This window comes from Coturnix japonica, chromosome 18, assembly GCF_054131305.1.
Source record: "Coturnix japonica strain WE chromosome 18, WE-NBRP24, whole genome shotgun sequence".
In the NCBI taxonomy this organism is placed as follows: Eukaryota; Metazoa; Chordata; class Aves; order Galliformes; family Phasianidae; genus Coturnix; species Coturnix japonica.
This window is the reverse complement of record NC_140680.1, coordinates 11,938,036-11,954,039: the sequence shown is the minus strand read 5'-3', so window position 1 is coordinate 11,954,039 and position 16,004 is coordinate 11,938,036. Positions and strand designations below refer to the sequence as shown.

At 40.5% G+C, this 16,004-nt stretch overlaps 1 protein-coding gene across 2 annotated transcripts in view; it reads right to left on the bottom strand.

The window, feature by feature from the left end:
- CLINT1 (clathrin interactor 1) overlaps window positions 1-15,798 on the bottom strand; it is a 40,726-nt gene extending 24,928 nt beyond the window's left edge. For both annotated transcript variants that reach the window (XR_014935455.1, XM_015876199.2), the window contains exon 1: window positions 15,627-15,798. Coding sequence is in view for 1 of the 2 variants with exons in the window: in XM_015876199.2 (XP_015731685.2) it covers window positions 15,627-15,667 (41 nt within the window). In the remaining variant the exon portion in view is untranslated. The remainder of the gene's footprint in view (window positions 1-15,626) is intronic.
- Between the last annotated feature and the right edge of the window lie 206 nt (window positions 15,799-16,004).

The window sequence follows — 16,004 nt, the reverse complement described above, 5'->3', positions numbered from 1 at the left end:
TTCTGTAATTTTGTTAGCAGCTTCTTTATTTTTAGGAAGCCTTCTGCACATCTCCAGTAATTTATACAGCAAATAAAAGCACAGCAAACTTCAAATTGCTCCATGACAGAACAGCTGTCGCTGACTCAGAATAAAATCTCACCACCTCACATGGTGACATAAAAAAGAAGGAATTTTTTTTCCAAAGTAATGATTTTGGAAATCCCAAAATTCAATAAGATCACATTTTAATCAGCTCTGTGGATTTATAAAAATAACTAGACTGCACTGTCCAAGCAAAAAAAGGATGGCATCTAAAAAATATAGTTAAGAAATCCTTAGATCACAATATGGAAAGTCTGCTTTGAATCTGATTAAGAAAGAACATGCACAGCTGGTCATTTAGTCATTGTGATTCTCTGTCTCAACATTGCAATGGTTTTTCTGGTAAAGTGTATAAAACAAGAGATTGTTTGCTACCAGCATCGTGGCAATCTCAACTGAAAACCTCTGGACAAAGGCAGCAGTAACTTAGATCTGGAGGCTGAGCTGACACGCTGCTCCTACAGCTCAAATGCCAGTTTTGTGTTTAGCAGCTTATTTCCTCCTAACCTGCCAGCTTGTCTGCTCTATTTGCAGCTACAAAACTAGCAGTCTTCCACAAGTCTAGGTAAGCACCCATGAGCAATTCATCTAACCTCTGCTGTTTGTTCTGGGGATGCTGACCAAAGAGATTTTCAAACGTTTTCACAAAAGAGCAATACAGAGAATGAAAACACGTTTGAGATGTTAGCAACCACATTTGTTTGTTTTCCCATAAAAGAATAAATGGATGCACTATAAAATATATGAGTGAGCACTGAACATTTGGAGAAGTGATAAGACAGACACCAGTGATGTTTTCCCAATAATTTGTTATCTAGAAGATCCCCATCCACAGAGGAAAGGCATTACGAGACAGCCCCTGGAGGGAACTTTCTTATTCCCACCACTCATCCTCTCTGAGTCATCCATCTGAGCTATTTTTAGTATTTAGATTAAAAGGTTCCTGTGCAGCAGGAGTAGAAAGAGATGAAAAGCCTTGAGAATGTTGAAAAGTTACCTTCCTATTCAGTGTTCTTGTCTTAACATGTGTTAGGAAGTTAACAGCAGCTACTGAGAGTTCACAGTAACACAAAGAGCTACGCAGCTCCTCAGAGTACAGCTTGCCTTCCCCATGCCCAGATGCTACAATCTCGCCATCTAATAAACTGTTCATTAGTTTCCAGATGCATTTTTATTTCTCAGTTTTAAAAAAATATGTATATCATTGAATTTATCCATCTGAGCATGAAATACTTTCAGAGGAACATTTGAATTGATCATATTAAAAAAAGATTTTGGAATTCATGCACCTAGTACTGCTAACAGTTATTCAGGAAATACACACTACACACTACACACCCTCTGAATATGAATGGTGTGAACTTGGATATTAGATCTGATCCAGAATCTCTGCCTTTGCTTGGCAAAGACAAACGAAAAAAAGCATGCAATGAACTTAATGCATTTTCATTTTGCTCCTGTCACTAATGTCACTTTTGTTATAAAACATGCAGCTTAGATTTAGAGCCTTGCAGATGAAACATATGGATCTCAAAGACGAAGCCAGAAGTCCACATTCAATGAAGAAACAGATGGGTACCCATCTGCTGAAACGCCTGGTGAAATGCCTCAGGTTACACAAAGGTAACAGCTCAACACAAGATGATACTTGACCATTTAAGTTCCTTATTTTTAAACCACTCCTTAGAAGCATTACAAATATGACACCAGACAATTTGTTACACAAATACTGGATATTATTACACATCTTCCATGCAAGCAGCAATTATGTTCTTTTTGACCGGCACCACCATCTTCATTACAGTAGGAGCTGAAATACATTTCCAGCTTTTCAAGTTAAGTTTCATAATTTATGTGGCAGATGTGCAAGGCAAACTGCACAGAAAGAGATAAGCCAAGAAAAACATCCTGATGGCCACAAATGAATTACGACTTGAGGGAGGAAGGAACTATAAAGCTATTTCCTGTGCCTTACAACTGCTAATCACAGAAGACTACCAAGTAAACAAGATAACCTCAAATCCACCACACAAACACCCTTTCAAAAAGGACAGTGACATAAGAATCAAACTGAATCCCGCTAGAGTGCTTGGAAGCTTTATTATTTACAGAAACAACCATAACACACTGAGGCCTGCTGTAGAAGTTACCAATTGCAGCTTGCTATCTTCTTAGTGCTTTATATAATTGCTATGCTATTGCTGGAGTAACTTTTACAGATGTTGGGAACGTGAAGCAACCAATTACATGGTAGTCTTAAAGCAAGGAATGAACAGTTCCACCCCTTAATTTAAGGCTGATTTCATCTCTCCTATTATGGATTCCCTGCAGTGATGCATTAACACTGCTGAATTTTCCTATGAAAGCACCCCTTTGTGGTTTACACAAGCAGATACACAGCTGCTTTAAATACTGTAATTTGTCAACAACTACAGAGTGGCTGTATCTCTTATTCCTCCAATAGGTGAAGATTCTGACACGATAATACCACCAACTGTGGTCTTGTACCACTTCTACACACAGCATCTTTTCATCCACAGACCAGCTCTATTCCGGTATTTCTCCATTCTTTACATGGTTATAGTTCCAAACACTCACCACATCACATTCTCCAGTTAACATCTAATATTCATCAATGCGACATCTTCACTTCAAGTGCACATTTCCACAGTTACATTTTAAAACACTCGGTGTTTTCATTTTAAGTACCACACCATTCAAACACCTTCTTTATTAAAAAGTTAACATCACTCAAAACGCTTCCATTAACCTTACAGTGGAAATAATACCACAGTGATTTTAAAGCGTTCTTCAGTATTAGTACTCGGTTCAAATCTTAGTTGAAATTAGAGTAAAATTACATCTAAACCATTCTTGTGATGAATGAGATCCACCTTCAGCACAAAAACCAGTTTCACAAACAAGTGAAAAGAGCTGCCTTTTAGGCAACGATTGACACTCTGGTAGGAGAGTTCCTTGCTAACACAAACACTTTTTCATTCAGACAGGCAACACATCCTAGGCAAGTTTTATGAGCTTCCTGTCTCCTTGCACTCCTCTGAGCACACACCTGGCTTATCAGATTTAACCCTGCTTCATAGGCTCTATTGCCACGGATTTCCAAAGTTCAGTACGCTATACTTAAATAATAGCAGCCTTAGAGTTAATAATAATAATAAAGGAATGACAGAACTTGAATAAGTTTGTCTTCCTACACTTCAGATTTTTCTTCTGCAACAAAAGCAATCTACAACAGTCATAAAAATACTTTAAAGTCAACTGCATTTCTTTACAGAATCCGGGCAGACTGGCCTTCCTCCTTCAAGACACAGCAAAAATCACAACCCGTTTTCAGTCAGGTGCTCCATCTCCCATTATTTTCATGGGAGTGATCCAACCAGCCAACACGGCTTGTGAAAACGTTTCACAAAGCAGTACAAAGAGCAAGAGAAATGTTTAGGATTGATTTGCTGCAGTCATTGCTCCTTACGTGAGAAAAAAAGCAGTACAAAAAAGTAAACCCCAATAAACATGGCTAGATTCAATTACAACGCAAAACTAAAAAGCCACTATTTTCCGTGACAGGATAAAACAATCAGACTTCAACCTAATTTACACCTTCCAGTCCATGGTGTTTTCTTGTACTTGCATTCATTCAACTTCAAGAGAAACTTCCCTTGAAAACTGAGAGCTCCTTTCAGGTGTATGTAACACATTGCATAAGACTCCTCCTGAGAACGATATCTAACACTGCTGCCCTCTTTGTAAGCATGAAGCATTAAGATAACATTTCCAAGCTCACAGCCCAGTTGTTTTAGTGTGCACAGAAATCCTTGGCAGACACAGAGCCTCCAAAGTACAGCCAGTGAGCTTTAATGACTGTTGCATAAAGTGTTACTGTTGTGAGGGCAGCAACTCCAAGAGCAGCCAGGTCTTACTCAGAAATACATACTTAAGGTATATTAGGTATATATATATATATATATGTATAAGGTACATTACAATTAAAACCATTTTTAGTCTGGAAAGCAGTGAATAGTGCCTGGTAGTTATGCACCTACAAACCATTTGGTATTGCCATTCACACCAACTTACAAACAATTCAAGATTTTTTAGTTCAAAGAATTAAGTCTGATTTGAATACATCAGCTGGCAGAATACATGGTGTGGACAGAGCAATAGATACTCAATAATACACACTTCAGTAGTGTCAAAACCCAGCCCTCCTTGATGGGACCATGCTTAATGATCCTTGCAGTTTCAGCTATCCCCTTCATTGCAGGCTGTGCACCATTAAAAGCTTGCTCTAATTCCAAGCATAACTCTAAACACAAGCTAGCTGTTCCACTAGGGAGTGATGATTAAAATTTAAACAATGACATTGAAGCTTATATTACAGGCCGATCATTCGCTGCTACTATATAATCACTCTGGCACTGCAATACCACGTGGACTCCTGGACTTCACAACATGAACCTTCATCTGCAAACATTCTGAGTACAGCTCTGCACTTCATCTGCAATGTAGTTGGCTATCAGACATATATTACCTATGAAAGCCTGAGAAATGCATCTCAGAATCTGGATGTGTTGTCTAAGCAGCAGGTGAAGCAACTAAACACCTGCAAGTACTGTTTTAGTATAGCCTTGTGTCCTAGAAAATGTCTTAAGACCAGGATAGAAGCTGCACTGCACTTTTTGCAGTGGGAGAAGAGGAGGTGGAAATAGTTTACACAAAGTTATCCAATTACACGGTCATTATTCACATGCCTTTCAGAGGAACTTGCTATGCAGGAGATATTCAGTAACAGAAAGACAACTGAAACCAACATCTTTGTTTTTCTAAGATGAATCACATTCTCATTGACTGATCTTATTTGTAAACAGTCTAGAATTAATTTCACAGCTGCTGATGTTCAGAAAAAAACCCTCTCAATATCTCATTTCATGAAAATGAAATAAAACTAAAAACTGAATGCTGATGTCTGACAGAAAAGTTGATCAGCTTCCATTCTCAATATTGGGTCCTTACAGCCTACTGCTTCCTCACTGCTTCATGCTGAATTTTGCCATGGAGCCCTGCAGTAACTGCTACACCCAACAGCTCTAATGCATCTGCAGTGTTTCTTATCCAATACTGAAATCCAATCCACAACAGACCGCCTTATTTATCAGGCAATTTAAGAGTGATGTCATCCTTAAGTACAATCCAGACATATTCCATGCAGCCTCAGAACTTTTTTCTTGACTCCATTACACTGAACCATAAACAGGAATGTAATCAAAGCCACTGAAATTTGTGTTTCAGTCTCTCCAATACTACATCCCTTTTGCTAAGAAAGAAAGTTGCAAACCAAAGTCTTTCCCTGCAGGTCACCTAACTAACATTTAAAAATAAGAAATTCAACATCTTAAAAATTAAACTGGAAATAAAGACTTCAGGCTCCCAGTGAGTACTCTCTGCTTTTTAACACAAGCAGAGCTGAGCACAAGGACAGGCTTTAACACATATCCAACCTACATATCACTCTTTGCTATCACATTTCCTGTACACATTGCCTCTCCAACACCCACACTTGGTGGGTGAACAGAAAGCAATACAGCCCTCTTCCTATTCTTGCTCTGACTTCACTCCTTCAGCTCTAAGTTCCAGTTTCACAGGTATTTGGACTGGCTGACTCAGTTTGATAATATGGTCTGAAAAAGCTTCCCAGCATAGTGCTCATTCATTCAGCCTTTCTTGTGTTATTTGGTGCTCAGCCTACAGCCCTGCTATCCACCCAGTTTTAAAATGGGACACTGGCAAGAGACTTACCCAAAAACATCCGGAAGAAAAAGAGTCAAGGTTCAGCACTGTATGCATCTCTCTTGTAATGAGTTCAGAAGACTGAAACCATTCATATCACACGAACATCTCTTACCACAGACCCATAAAGAAGTATTTTTCTCTTCATCAGCTTGAGGTTCTTGTAAACCTGTTGGCTCCTCCTGTTGTTTTTAGTGTAATAAGAAAGTTTTGCTGACATCTGGTTCAGGCAATCAGCGGCTGCCCCAGTATCCCTGATCCATTCAGTATTCAGAATACACCCTCACACTAAAAAAGTGTTTTCTCATGTATAGGAATTGAATATGCATTAAAAGCTTAAAAGCTTAAATTTAACTGGTGTCCTTACAAATGGCAGAACAACTCAGATTAGCTTTCAGTTTACTATATTGCAGACACTTGTTAAAAATCTCATATTTTCCTGCTTCAGATTGCCCATCCTTTAATGAATGGGAATGACCACATTCCTTCCCTGCAGTAAGCCTAAGAATAAAAAACAGTCATCACAATCCTAAATAGATTAAATTAGCTTAGCACCTATTTTCTTTTGCCATTCAGTTTCCCACGAAGGCAGGTAACAACCCAGAAATCCCTATGTTATCGTATTACATAGGGACAAATAACCTATAAGGAAACAGTGATTAATAATTAACAGCTAATTGCCCATCTACAGCTATTCACAGCAGAATATCCAAAATGAAATGGGCACAAGCAATAAGAAAACACCACTCAGAGTAAGTGAAGTATTAAGATATATATAGATAAAGATATATAGATAGATATCAGAATTACAATATTAACATTCATTGTATTTTTGAAACTGCTATCTCTCATTACATAAAAAGGGTAGCTTGGCAAACTGAGATCCCAGAGGTTCACCAACAGGCATTTGTAGATAAACCAAGAGTTCTTTTTTTGGAATGAGTCTGGCAGATTACATACAATTTAACTTTCAAAACGTCAAGCCCTGTTTATTTGGGGTTATAATGATGCTTCCTCTCCTTTCATAGGTATCATTCGTTAAACTGGTTCCTCCAGGAGATCAAGTAACTCCTATGGCCTAAAAAGGTAACATGAGCTGTTTCACGTGCCTTGGAGCCCCAGTTTCTAGTTCCTGTCCACATATAAGAGATAATTTCAAATTAAACAAAGCACTTAAAACAAACCAATTTCACTGTGGTTCCATTGTGGAGCAATTCATTCAATTCACTAATAGTAAGATTACCAGAAATTTATGATCTCATGTAGGTAGTTGCAAAAGTAGATTACACTTGGTAATTAACAAAAAACCTGACACTGGCAGTTTAAAGGCTAAGAGAATCCACTTTCTAATTAGTAGTCTATTAGCACTAAGTTTTCAAGCTGTCCCAAGGAACACAAACATCTATTTGGTGAAAAGAGACTGCTGTGATAAGTCACTTATACAGTAAACAACTTTGAAGGGAGGGCTTCTCTCCACCTCTCTTTAAATGAAGGAATAGCTACACTAAGTAATCACCAAAGGAGGAACAATTAAAAGTGACAGCAATCACCAAGGTACCAGCTCTCTTCACAGATATATATGTTAACAAGAAGTTATTTCACAGCAGTAGGCATCTATCTAGAGCAACTCCAATGAAATCAAATGTTATCAAAAGTCTTTTCACATTCAAAATGGATCTACAGAAATCTTCAAGTGAATAGTGCCATTGAGCACTAAGTCCCTCCCAAGAATCACAAAGGGATGCAGTTCTACACTAAACAAAGTTTTGTCTTTAGGGAACACTGAATAGGCTGTATGTATAGAGACTGCTTCTATACCACGTGAGGGATTGGTGATCAACCAACAAGAATAACAGTTATTGTTACAAGTCAGGACCAAGCAAGCCAAAACCATGCTCCCTAATTCCCACTGGGTCTCATTATTATTACAATAGATTCAGAAAATGCAGGTCCATCTCATTACACAGGCTGAATACAACTAATATTTCTAATTGTATCCCAAATGTATCAGGTAATATCTATTAGGTGTGCAATTGGTATTTAAACATTTAGGATGGGATATTACCTGGAGGAAGGGAGGGAAGAGTACACAACATCAGAGTGGTAGTTATCCTAAAACACACAAATACACTCTAAAGATGCTGCTTTTGTCACAATTGTCTGATTTTAAATGACAAAACAAACGTATTTAAAATAGATTGCATCTTTTGGATAACAAAGAATACCTCTCTTACCACTCTGTAATAACATGCCACCAGTACTTCTAATATAATTAGCTACACTTTTAAATTGAAAAGAAAGCATCTTTCTCACACAAAGATCTGCATAGCTGTCACATCCCAAGAGCACTTCCAGCTGGGATCATTCAAAACAGGACCACACAAGACAGCTGTCTATTTCAATTTACATCCTCTCTTACTAATTTGGGACCTGAAAGCAAAACCCAGCCTGATAATTCACATCCCCCTGCAGAACAGTGATACAAATATGGCAGGGTTAGATCAGGAGCCTGAACTAGTGATATCCAAAAAAGAGCAGCAACCTTAATAAATCTCAACCAAGAACTTCAATTTGTCACCTTTTAGAGAAGCTTTGCAAGCAACAAACCACTAACAGAGCAGCTTCCAAAATGAGTTAAGTGCATTATCATAAAAAGTCCCACCCAATCTTCCCGTCCTTTCCCCTATCAACACAAGGACTTACAGGGCCATAAGCAGCTGCTTTTGCAGCACACTGCCAACTTGAATGTTAACCACAAAAGGCAGTGGTTGGTTTCTGTTTGTTTTGAAGCCATATCAGCAAGCTAGCACAAGTTAATACTGAACTAACAAAGGCAACAAGAAGGAATGCACAGACTACAAATGGCCAGGTATAAGAGTGGGGTGTTGTCCTTCAGTAGAAGTTAGCACCAAGAGCTCCTCAAACTGCCTGTGAAGTTGCTTCCTAACAGCACAGCTCAAGTACTTAAACTTGTACTCTTCCCCACCCCTCCTCCCCAGTCACTCTTACCAAAATTCATCCCTTTATGCCAGTGTGAACATTTGTGCAACCATGGAATTAACTATACCAGGGAACTGAGCCAGTGGGGAATTAAATTGGCAAAAACAACTGGTTAGCCTGAGAGATACTCTGATCAAGCAGAAAGTGCCAGCAGGCTGTGGCAGACAGAAGGCTGTGAAACCTCAGCCCACATTTACTCTGACAGTGAAACTACAACCTAAGATTTCCGTGGCTTTGACTGTTTCCATAACTCACTGCAGTGCTGACAGTGTGAGATTTCAGAGCAATGACAGGAGGAGACTCAATCGCATGTCCACATTTTTGGGCTCTAAACTATCAGCCTACAAAGCGATGCTTCATTCATGCTTCAACATCTCATCCGCATTTTCAATATGCTTTGAAAGCAATTACACCCTGATTAAGAAATATACAAATAATCAAAATACTAACACGGAACTGAGCTGAGCACCTTGATCCATTTGACTTGGTGGCAGAGATGTAGGTCAGACAAGCTTTGACTAGTTTCATTTACTTACCAAGAAAGCATAGGCCTAGTTTTAGTTCTGGCAAGGCAATGTGAAACTATCTTTTAAAACTACTTCAAGTAGATACAAGTTCTTGAACACACATACACACACCATTTCAATTCCCTGAAAATACATAAGGCCATATTCACTACTATAGAACACAATGTTGTTACCTTCCATGGTGCACAGAAGGGTAACAATCTATTTGAATGAGCACTAACAAAAGCATCACTTTAAGGAGTATGTTGATGAAATGTGCACTGGGTTGTAATTACCTTACATTAAATCTTTATATAAACTACAGCTTGTAGTATTTGCTTACTTTTGATTACTCCACTAACTGAATATTCAAACAGGAGAATGACATATCACTGTACATGAGATAACAGAGCATGATATTTCAGAGATGCTTATCACCAATACTGAATTACACACCCCAAAGACTACAACTATTTTTATTGCTGAATTAAAAAAGAAAAATCACAGTAATGCTTTTTCTTAGTTTCTAAAGGAAGGAGGAAAGCCCTAGGAACCAAGTGCTATGACAACAGCTTGGCAGGCATGGCCACACTGCTGCAGAGCCAGATAATGTGAAAATACAGTTTTCCTTTGCATTCTCAAGACTATTCTGTCACACATCTTCTGCTAACTGGGCAGAGGACAAGTCCTTGCAGGACTGGAGATAATAATCATCACCTTGCTTGTAATAATGACACACTAAATGCTGTTCTTAAAGCAGTTATCAGCAGGACATCTCTTAAGCAGCAATAGGAGGATAACTCATGCAGCGAGGGTTAACTGTCCCTTACATAAAACAATGAAAATGTTCATTGCTCTGAAGATCTTGCTTATGCAAACCAAAATAAATCTTAAATATAGAGAAAATTAAATGATCCTGGAACCAGAGCAAGGGAGTTTACAGGAAGGTCAGATACCAATGGACTAGCGTTAGACAGTTATTTACCCTTTCGCTGGATATATCAGATGACAGATCATTTACCATCATAATGGCTAATACTAAACTAGCAAGGAACCACTTCTATACAGAAAAGCTCAAGTCTAGATGGATGAATCCACGTACCCCAAGAAAATGACCAGTAAACAAGAACAATTACAGGCACATTGAAAAATAAAGTAGTTGTCGAGAGGATTTCAATCCTCCCCAGCTTAGTAACAGTAGGATCCTACTTATATTTCAGTCAAACTTGAGCATACTATTGGCAATAAGCAACTGACAGTTAACTGTAAGACTGTAATTATAGTGTAAGTTACTGATATGTATTTACCATATTAGTAAGTATAATGCAGACATTACATGAGCTAGCAGGCAACAAATAAAGACTGGGAGTCAGCAGATCTAGAGCTGTAACTATTATCAACCCATTGCAAGTTAGTTTGACACTACAATACTTGCAGTTTTCCTTATTTGTGAAGCAGGATTAATCCAAAAGCCTCTACTCCTCGGCTGAAGCACGTCTTATTTGCATGCACTGCTTAAGGCTACAAGAGCTAGAAACTGCAATGAATATCGAAGCAATCATTCACCCTATTTATCAAGATTTTACCATTCTCTTTACAGCTTGTACAATTAGAAGCACTAAGGAAAACATGCTGTTCATTAACTCGAAGTTCTCCCCTAGCCAGCTGTACTGGAGCTGATGGCAGCAGCTCCTCCAGCTCTTCCCTTTCCACTTACAACCATTCAAGGAGGAAGGGTTTCTAATGTAAAATCAGAACAAATTGTAGTGGATCCTAATGCCTAACTCCACAAATAAATTCTCAGGGGTTTAAGCGCTTTGAGCATTTAGCATTTGTGCAAACATTACAATCAGTTCTAAAAGTTCTAAGACTGTTTGCTCTCCATTTAAAAATATGATTCTACTTGGGCAATTGGTCAAGCTTGCAAAATGTATGAAAGCATGGCTTTGTAACACTTCCACTCCACAACGTGAGGGAGTGCCAATACATTCCTGCACAGTCATAACAAGGTGTGGCTAAGAGAAGTAGCAGCAAAGCAGTTAGGACATGGCTATGGGGAGTAACAACTGAACTAGAAGATGGAGGAGGAAAATAATAATAATAATAATAATAATAATAATAATAATAATAATAATAATAATAATAATAATAATAATAATAATAATAATAATAATAATAATAATAATAATAATAATGAGGATGGCAGCTGTCACATTCATAATGCTGACAAGAAATCCACAGGCTCTTCTCATCCATATACATCCAAGTAGCTCAAAAACAGTGACAACATTCTCACCCACCTCAAATTCAAGTGAGCATTTGGATTACGCAGACCTACCCTCTTAATCCTGTTACTATTTAGACGGTTTCTCACCTTTCTATGCGTGGAAGGTGCTTAAAATGAGCTCTCGCATTTTAAGATCACATGTTTAACAGATCACAAAAGCTAAGGAAGGTAATAGTTGCCAACAAAGTTGTTACATTTTAACACAAACAACAATCTAAACTCAGAGTGACCTACATGTCTGCAACAGAAACCAGCTGGGAAAAACATTAAGTTACAATCACACCTCGTACTTCTAGAGGAATTACTTTTATAAGACAACCAACTATCTTAGCTAACTGTAAATGCTTTAATACTGTCGTCAGCCTTAAGTAAAAGAGTTTTGTGCTGCATTAGCAGAACACAGTGACCTTTCAGGAGAATAAGAATCAGGAGATCCTGCTGTAGGAAAAGGGAATTTAAAAAGCTAAAGAAAGATATGATGGGCAGTTTTTCACCTGGCTACAAGACCAAGCCCATCTTCCTGCTCCAACCTCCTTAATAATCACTTTGAAAACGTTTCTGAATATTCCTTGTTTGCTTTGAAAATATCTCAGAGCTTTCTCAGTAAAACTCCCCTAGAAATTTTACAAGGGACGCAAAGCACGAAACATACTTGTCTAACAAGATTAAAAAAGGAAGTTGCCAAGTTGCATAATACTCTAGATTTCAATATCCAGAGCTCCAGAAGTAGAACTGCAACTCCTTTTACCCATGCAGCTGTTTGCAGACAGTGCAGAGACACTTGGTTGGGCCTTTGCTGGTTTGATTTTCAAAACACTGATGCATTTACACCAATAGAAATTGGACAACTCAAGTGTAATTTGCTTGCAGATCCTAAGCCTCACGCAGCTTACAAGCAGTTCCTATGTAATGTTTACATCCTGCATCACAACCACAGAGTTATTCAAAGCAGGAATTGAGTGAACTCGCTGCTAGAAGAGCTGCAGAACATCCAGGACTGCTGTTATCAGTTATTCAGAGACAAAGCTGTAACAGAGCCCTGGCACAGCAGGTGACCAGCATTCTTCTCAGCTGCAAAATGTTCTTAGAGCTCACACTCCTACCAGCTATTTGAAGTATGTGCGCTTCTGCACTCCGTCATATTAAAATGTTGGTATGCAGCTCATGAGGACAGAAAAATCATCTGCCTTTTGCACATAATGCTTGGCCTGTGATGGCTGCATATTTCTTCTGCAAACGTAACCTAAGTCTACGACAACACGGAATTCAACACAAAGCCTATCACATTACTTCAGCAGTGACTCAGAAATGCCAGCTCACTCACTAATTTTACATCAAGCACCACCCTGGACTTTTACCGAGCCACCAAAAACGTGTCATCTGAACCAAGTTTACAGCTGCACAGGGAACAGGCTGATCATGGAGGGCCGCATTCGTACAGATTACTTTCCAATTTAGCTTTGACCTACTCAGAAAAAAAAGAATCCATACAAGTGAATATTACAGAAAAAGTGAAAGGCAGCCTCCTAAAGTTGACTTATTCACATAATAATGTGAAACTAAAGGTGTGGAGTTAAATTATAAACTAAAAACAGCAACGTTAGCAAATGGGAACAAAACTCAAAGCTTTTTGTCACATCACAGGCCAATTTAATAGCTTATGTACCATTTTAGGCTGTCAAAACTAATAGCAGGTTAACTACGTATCATGGCTTACTGAACTTCCAAACCCTGAAAAACATTTAATACAGATCCTTTACCACAACATCTCTCTGATCCAGGAGAGCACTCAACCACCTAGGGCCCAAATAAAGCTAAAAGACAGATAAGCAAATTGAAACACTAAGATGATAAGCATCAGCTGAACACACATTCAATATGTAAAGGTAATAGGAACCACAAAGAAATTAAAGTTTGAAGTAGCAACATTTTAGTCTTTTTGTATGTTTTCAAGAACCCAATGAACAATACTGTTTTTAAAGAGATATTCTAGTTCAAGTCCAGTCCAGTCCTGATGCAGGATCAGCAGTTATTTATGAATCACAGAATGACCCGGGTTAGAAGGGAGCTCAAGGATCATGCAGCTCCAACCTCCCTGCCTGGCAGGTTGCCCATGGCCCCATCCAATCTGGCCTTGAACACCTCCAGGGACGGAGCATCCACAACATCCCTGGGCAGCTTGTTCCAGGACCTCACCACTCTCCTAGTAAAGAAAGGCAGATAACATCCCTTAATCTCCTCCATAAAGAATTTTGTAAGTTGTGGCCTTAAGACCGAAGACATTACGGCAAATCTGAACCACACACAATGAGGCTATTGATTCTGATGTCTCTAAATACGGTTCACTCTTCAGGCACTGCACTTTACCCCCCTCTTTTTCTAAATTAATAATTTTCTTTATTTGGACAGAGTAATTCCCTGAAACAGAGGTTTACTCAACAAACATTTTGATAATTTGAAATATTCATTTCTTGCACTTAATTTGGAAACCCAGTGCATTTTCCAGCAAAGACTGTGATGCACTGTTAGGCTCAACAGCTTACAAAAATACTCTTGAAAGTAAGCATTTTTAATATAGCAACGGTGTTACAATGCTACTACTACACAAACTGAGGTATGTACGCAAAAGTCAATGCTGCCTGAAGTTTTTCAGTCCTGGAACTTAAGATGGGTATCTATGGGTTATTCCATATAACAGAAGACAGTTAAGAACTGTTCAGATCACAGAATCTCAGAATGACCCAAGTTGGAAGGGACCTCAAGGATCATGTAGTTCCAACCCCCCTGCCTGGCAGGGCCACCAAACATACACCTTTACTAGATCAGGTTGCCCAGGGCCCTGTCCAACCTGGTCTTGAACACCTCCAAGGACGGGGCATCCACAACCTCCCTGGGCTCCCAGATGTTTTTTAAAGCCCCAAAAGGAACCTTGATTTTGAAAGATATGCTGTCTGACCTGTAAGCCCAGACACAGATATTAGAACACACAGACTCATCCAGTGTGTAATCACCTCCAAAACTTCAGCAAACTGCTCCTGTAAGAAGTTAACAGCTCATGGAAAAGCACTCCTAGTTCCCCCCTAAAGACATATTATTTAAGGAGGCAAAATGTGATCTTCATTATGTTCTACCACCACACGGCTTTTTCCTTCCCCGTGGAAAAGAAGCGTGACTGCAAAACACAGCGATAACGTCACAGCAACATCACGAGGGCAATAACTACAAGGAAGTAAACCTGCAAATATCTGAATTACTAAAAAAAGTGTAAGGGTGGGGATGGTGCATTTCATTCCTCCAGGAGGAGGAATGAAAGGCCCAGGGGTGGTGGTGAGTCAATGGTAACTGCAGCAGGGCTCGGGCCTCAGCAAGGAGGAAAAGGACTGAGTGAACGTGGCAGCTTTGGCAGCACTCCGGTGGTTCCCTGCCATACAGGTGGTTCCTCACACCCCTTCCTCCTCCTGCAGTGACACGTCCCCAGCAGGCAGCACACTGACATTGAGGGCTCACAGATAGAAAGAGGCACGGAAGCCCCGAGACCTCAGTAGATAAGGGGGGGCATCCAAAGGGGACACACAGCTCGTCGGGAGCTTGAAAGGCCCTAAAGAGCCCAGCAGGGCCTGGAAGGCAGCCTGCCATAATGGGAAGGCCACACGCTGCTTAGAAGCTGCCGCTGCCCAGCAATGGGGCCAGGAGGCAGCCAGGGGGCAGCCAGGGGGCACCTGGCCCACATAGGGAGCGGGGAAAGAGAACAGTGAGGGCAGGGGTCGGCCGGGCACGGAATGGGAGAGAGGCAGCCAGCTCAGCAGGGGGAGGAGGGACAGCGGCCATGTTGAGAGGGGAGGCTGAGGGGGAGGAAGGGGAGAGAAGAGCAGGCTCGACTGAGGGGACGCCACCAAACCACACCAGCCCCCCCGCCCCATCCGCCCGGCCCCTGCTCTACTCACGCCTTGTCCACCAGCTCCCTCACTTTCCACATGTTAAGCATGGCGCCGATAGTCCGGAGACCTCCTCGGTCTCACCGCGTTCTGCCGTCGGCCCCAGGAGGCTCCTCACACCGAGCCGCCGAGCCAGGCCCGCTCCGGGCAGCCGCCGCCTCTGCCAAGCGAGGGACGCGCCGCCGTTCCCGGAAATGGACGGTCCCCGGAGCGCGCTGCCTGCTGGGAGATGTAGTCTATCCGCCTGCCGAGCGGCTCCGCAAAGCCTGCTGGGAGTCTGGGTGCGGAGAGACGTCTCAGCGCGCAAGGGATGGCGGGAGTTGTAGTGCGTGGCTCTTCCCACACGGGAGCATGGCGGCGGCGCTTCACCTCGCGTTACCTCACGCC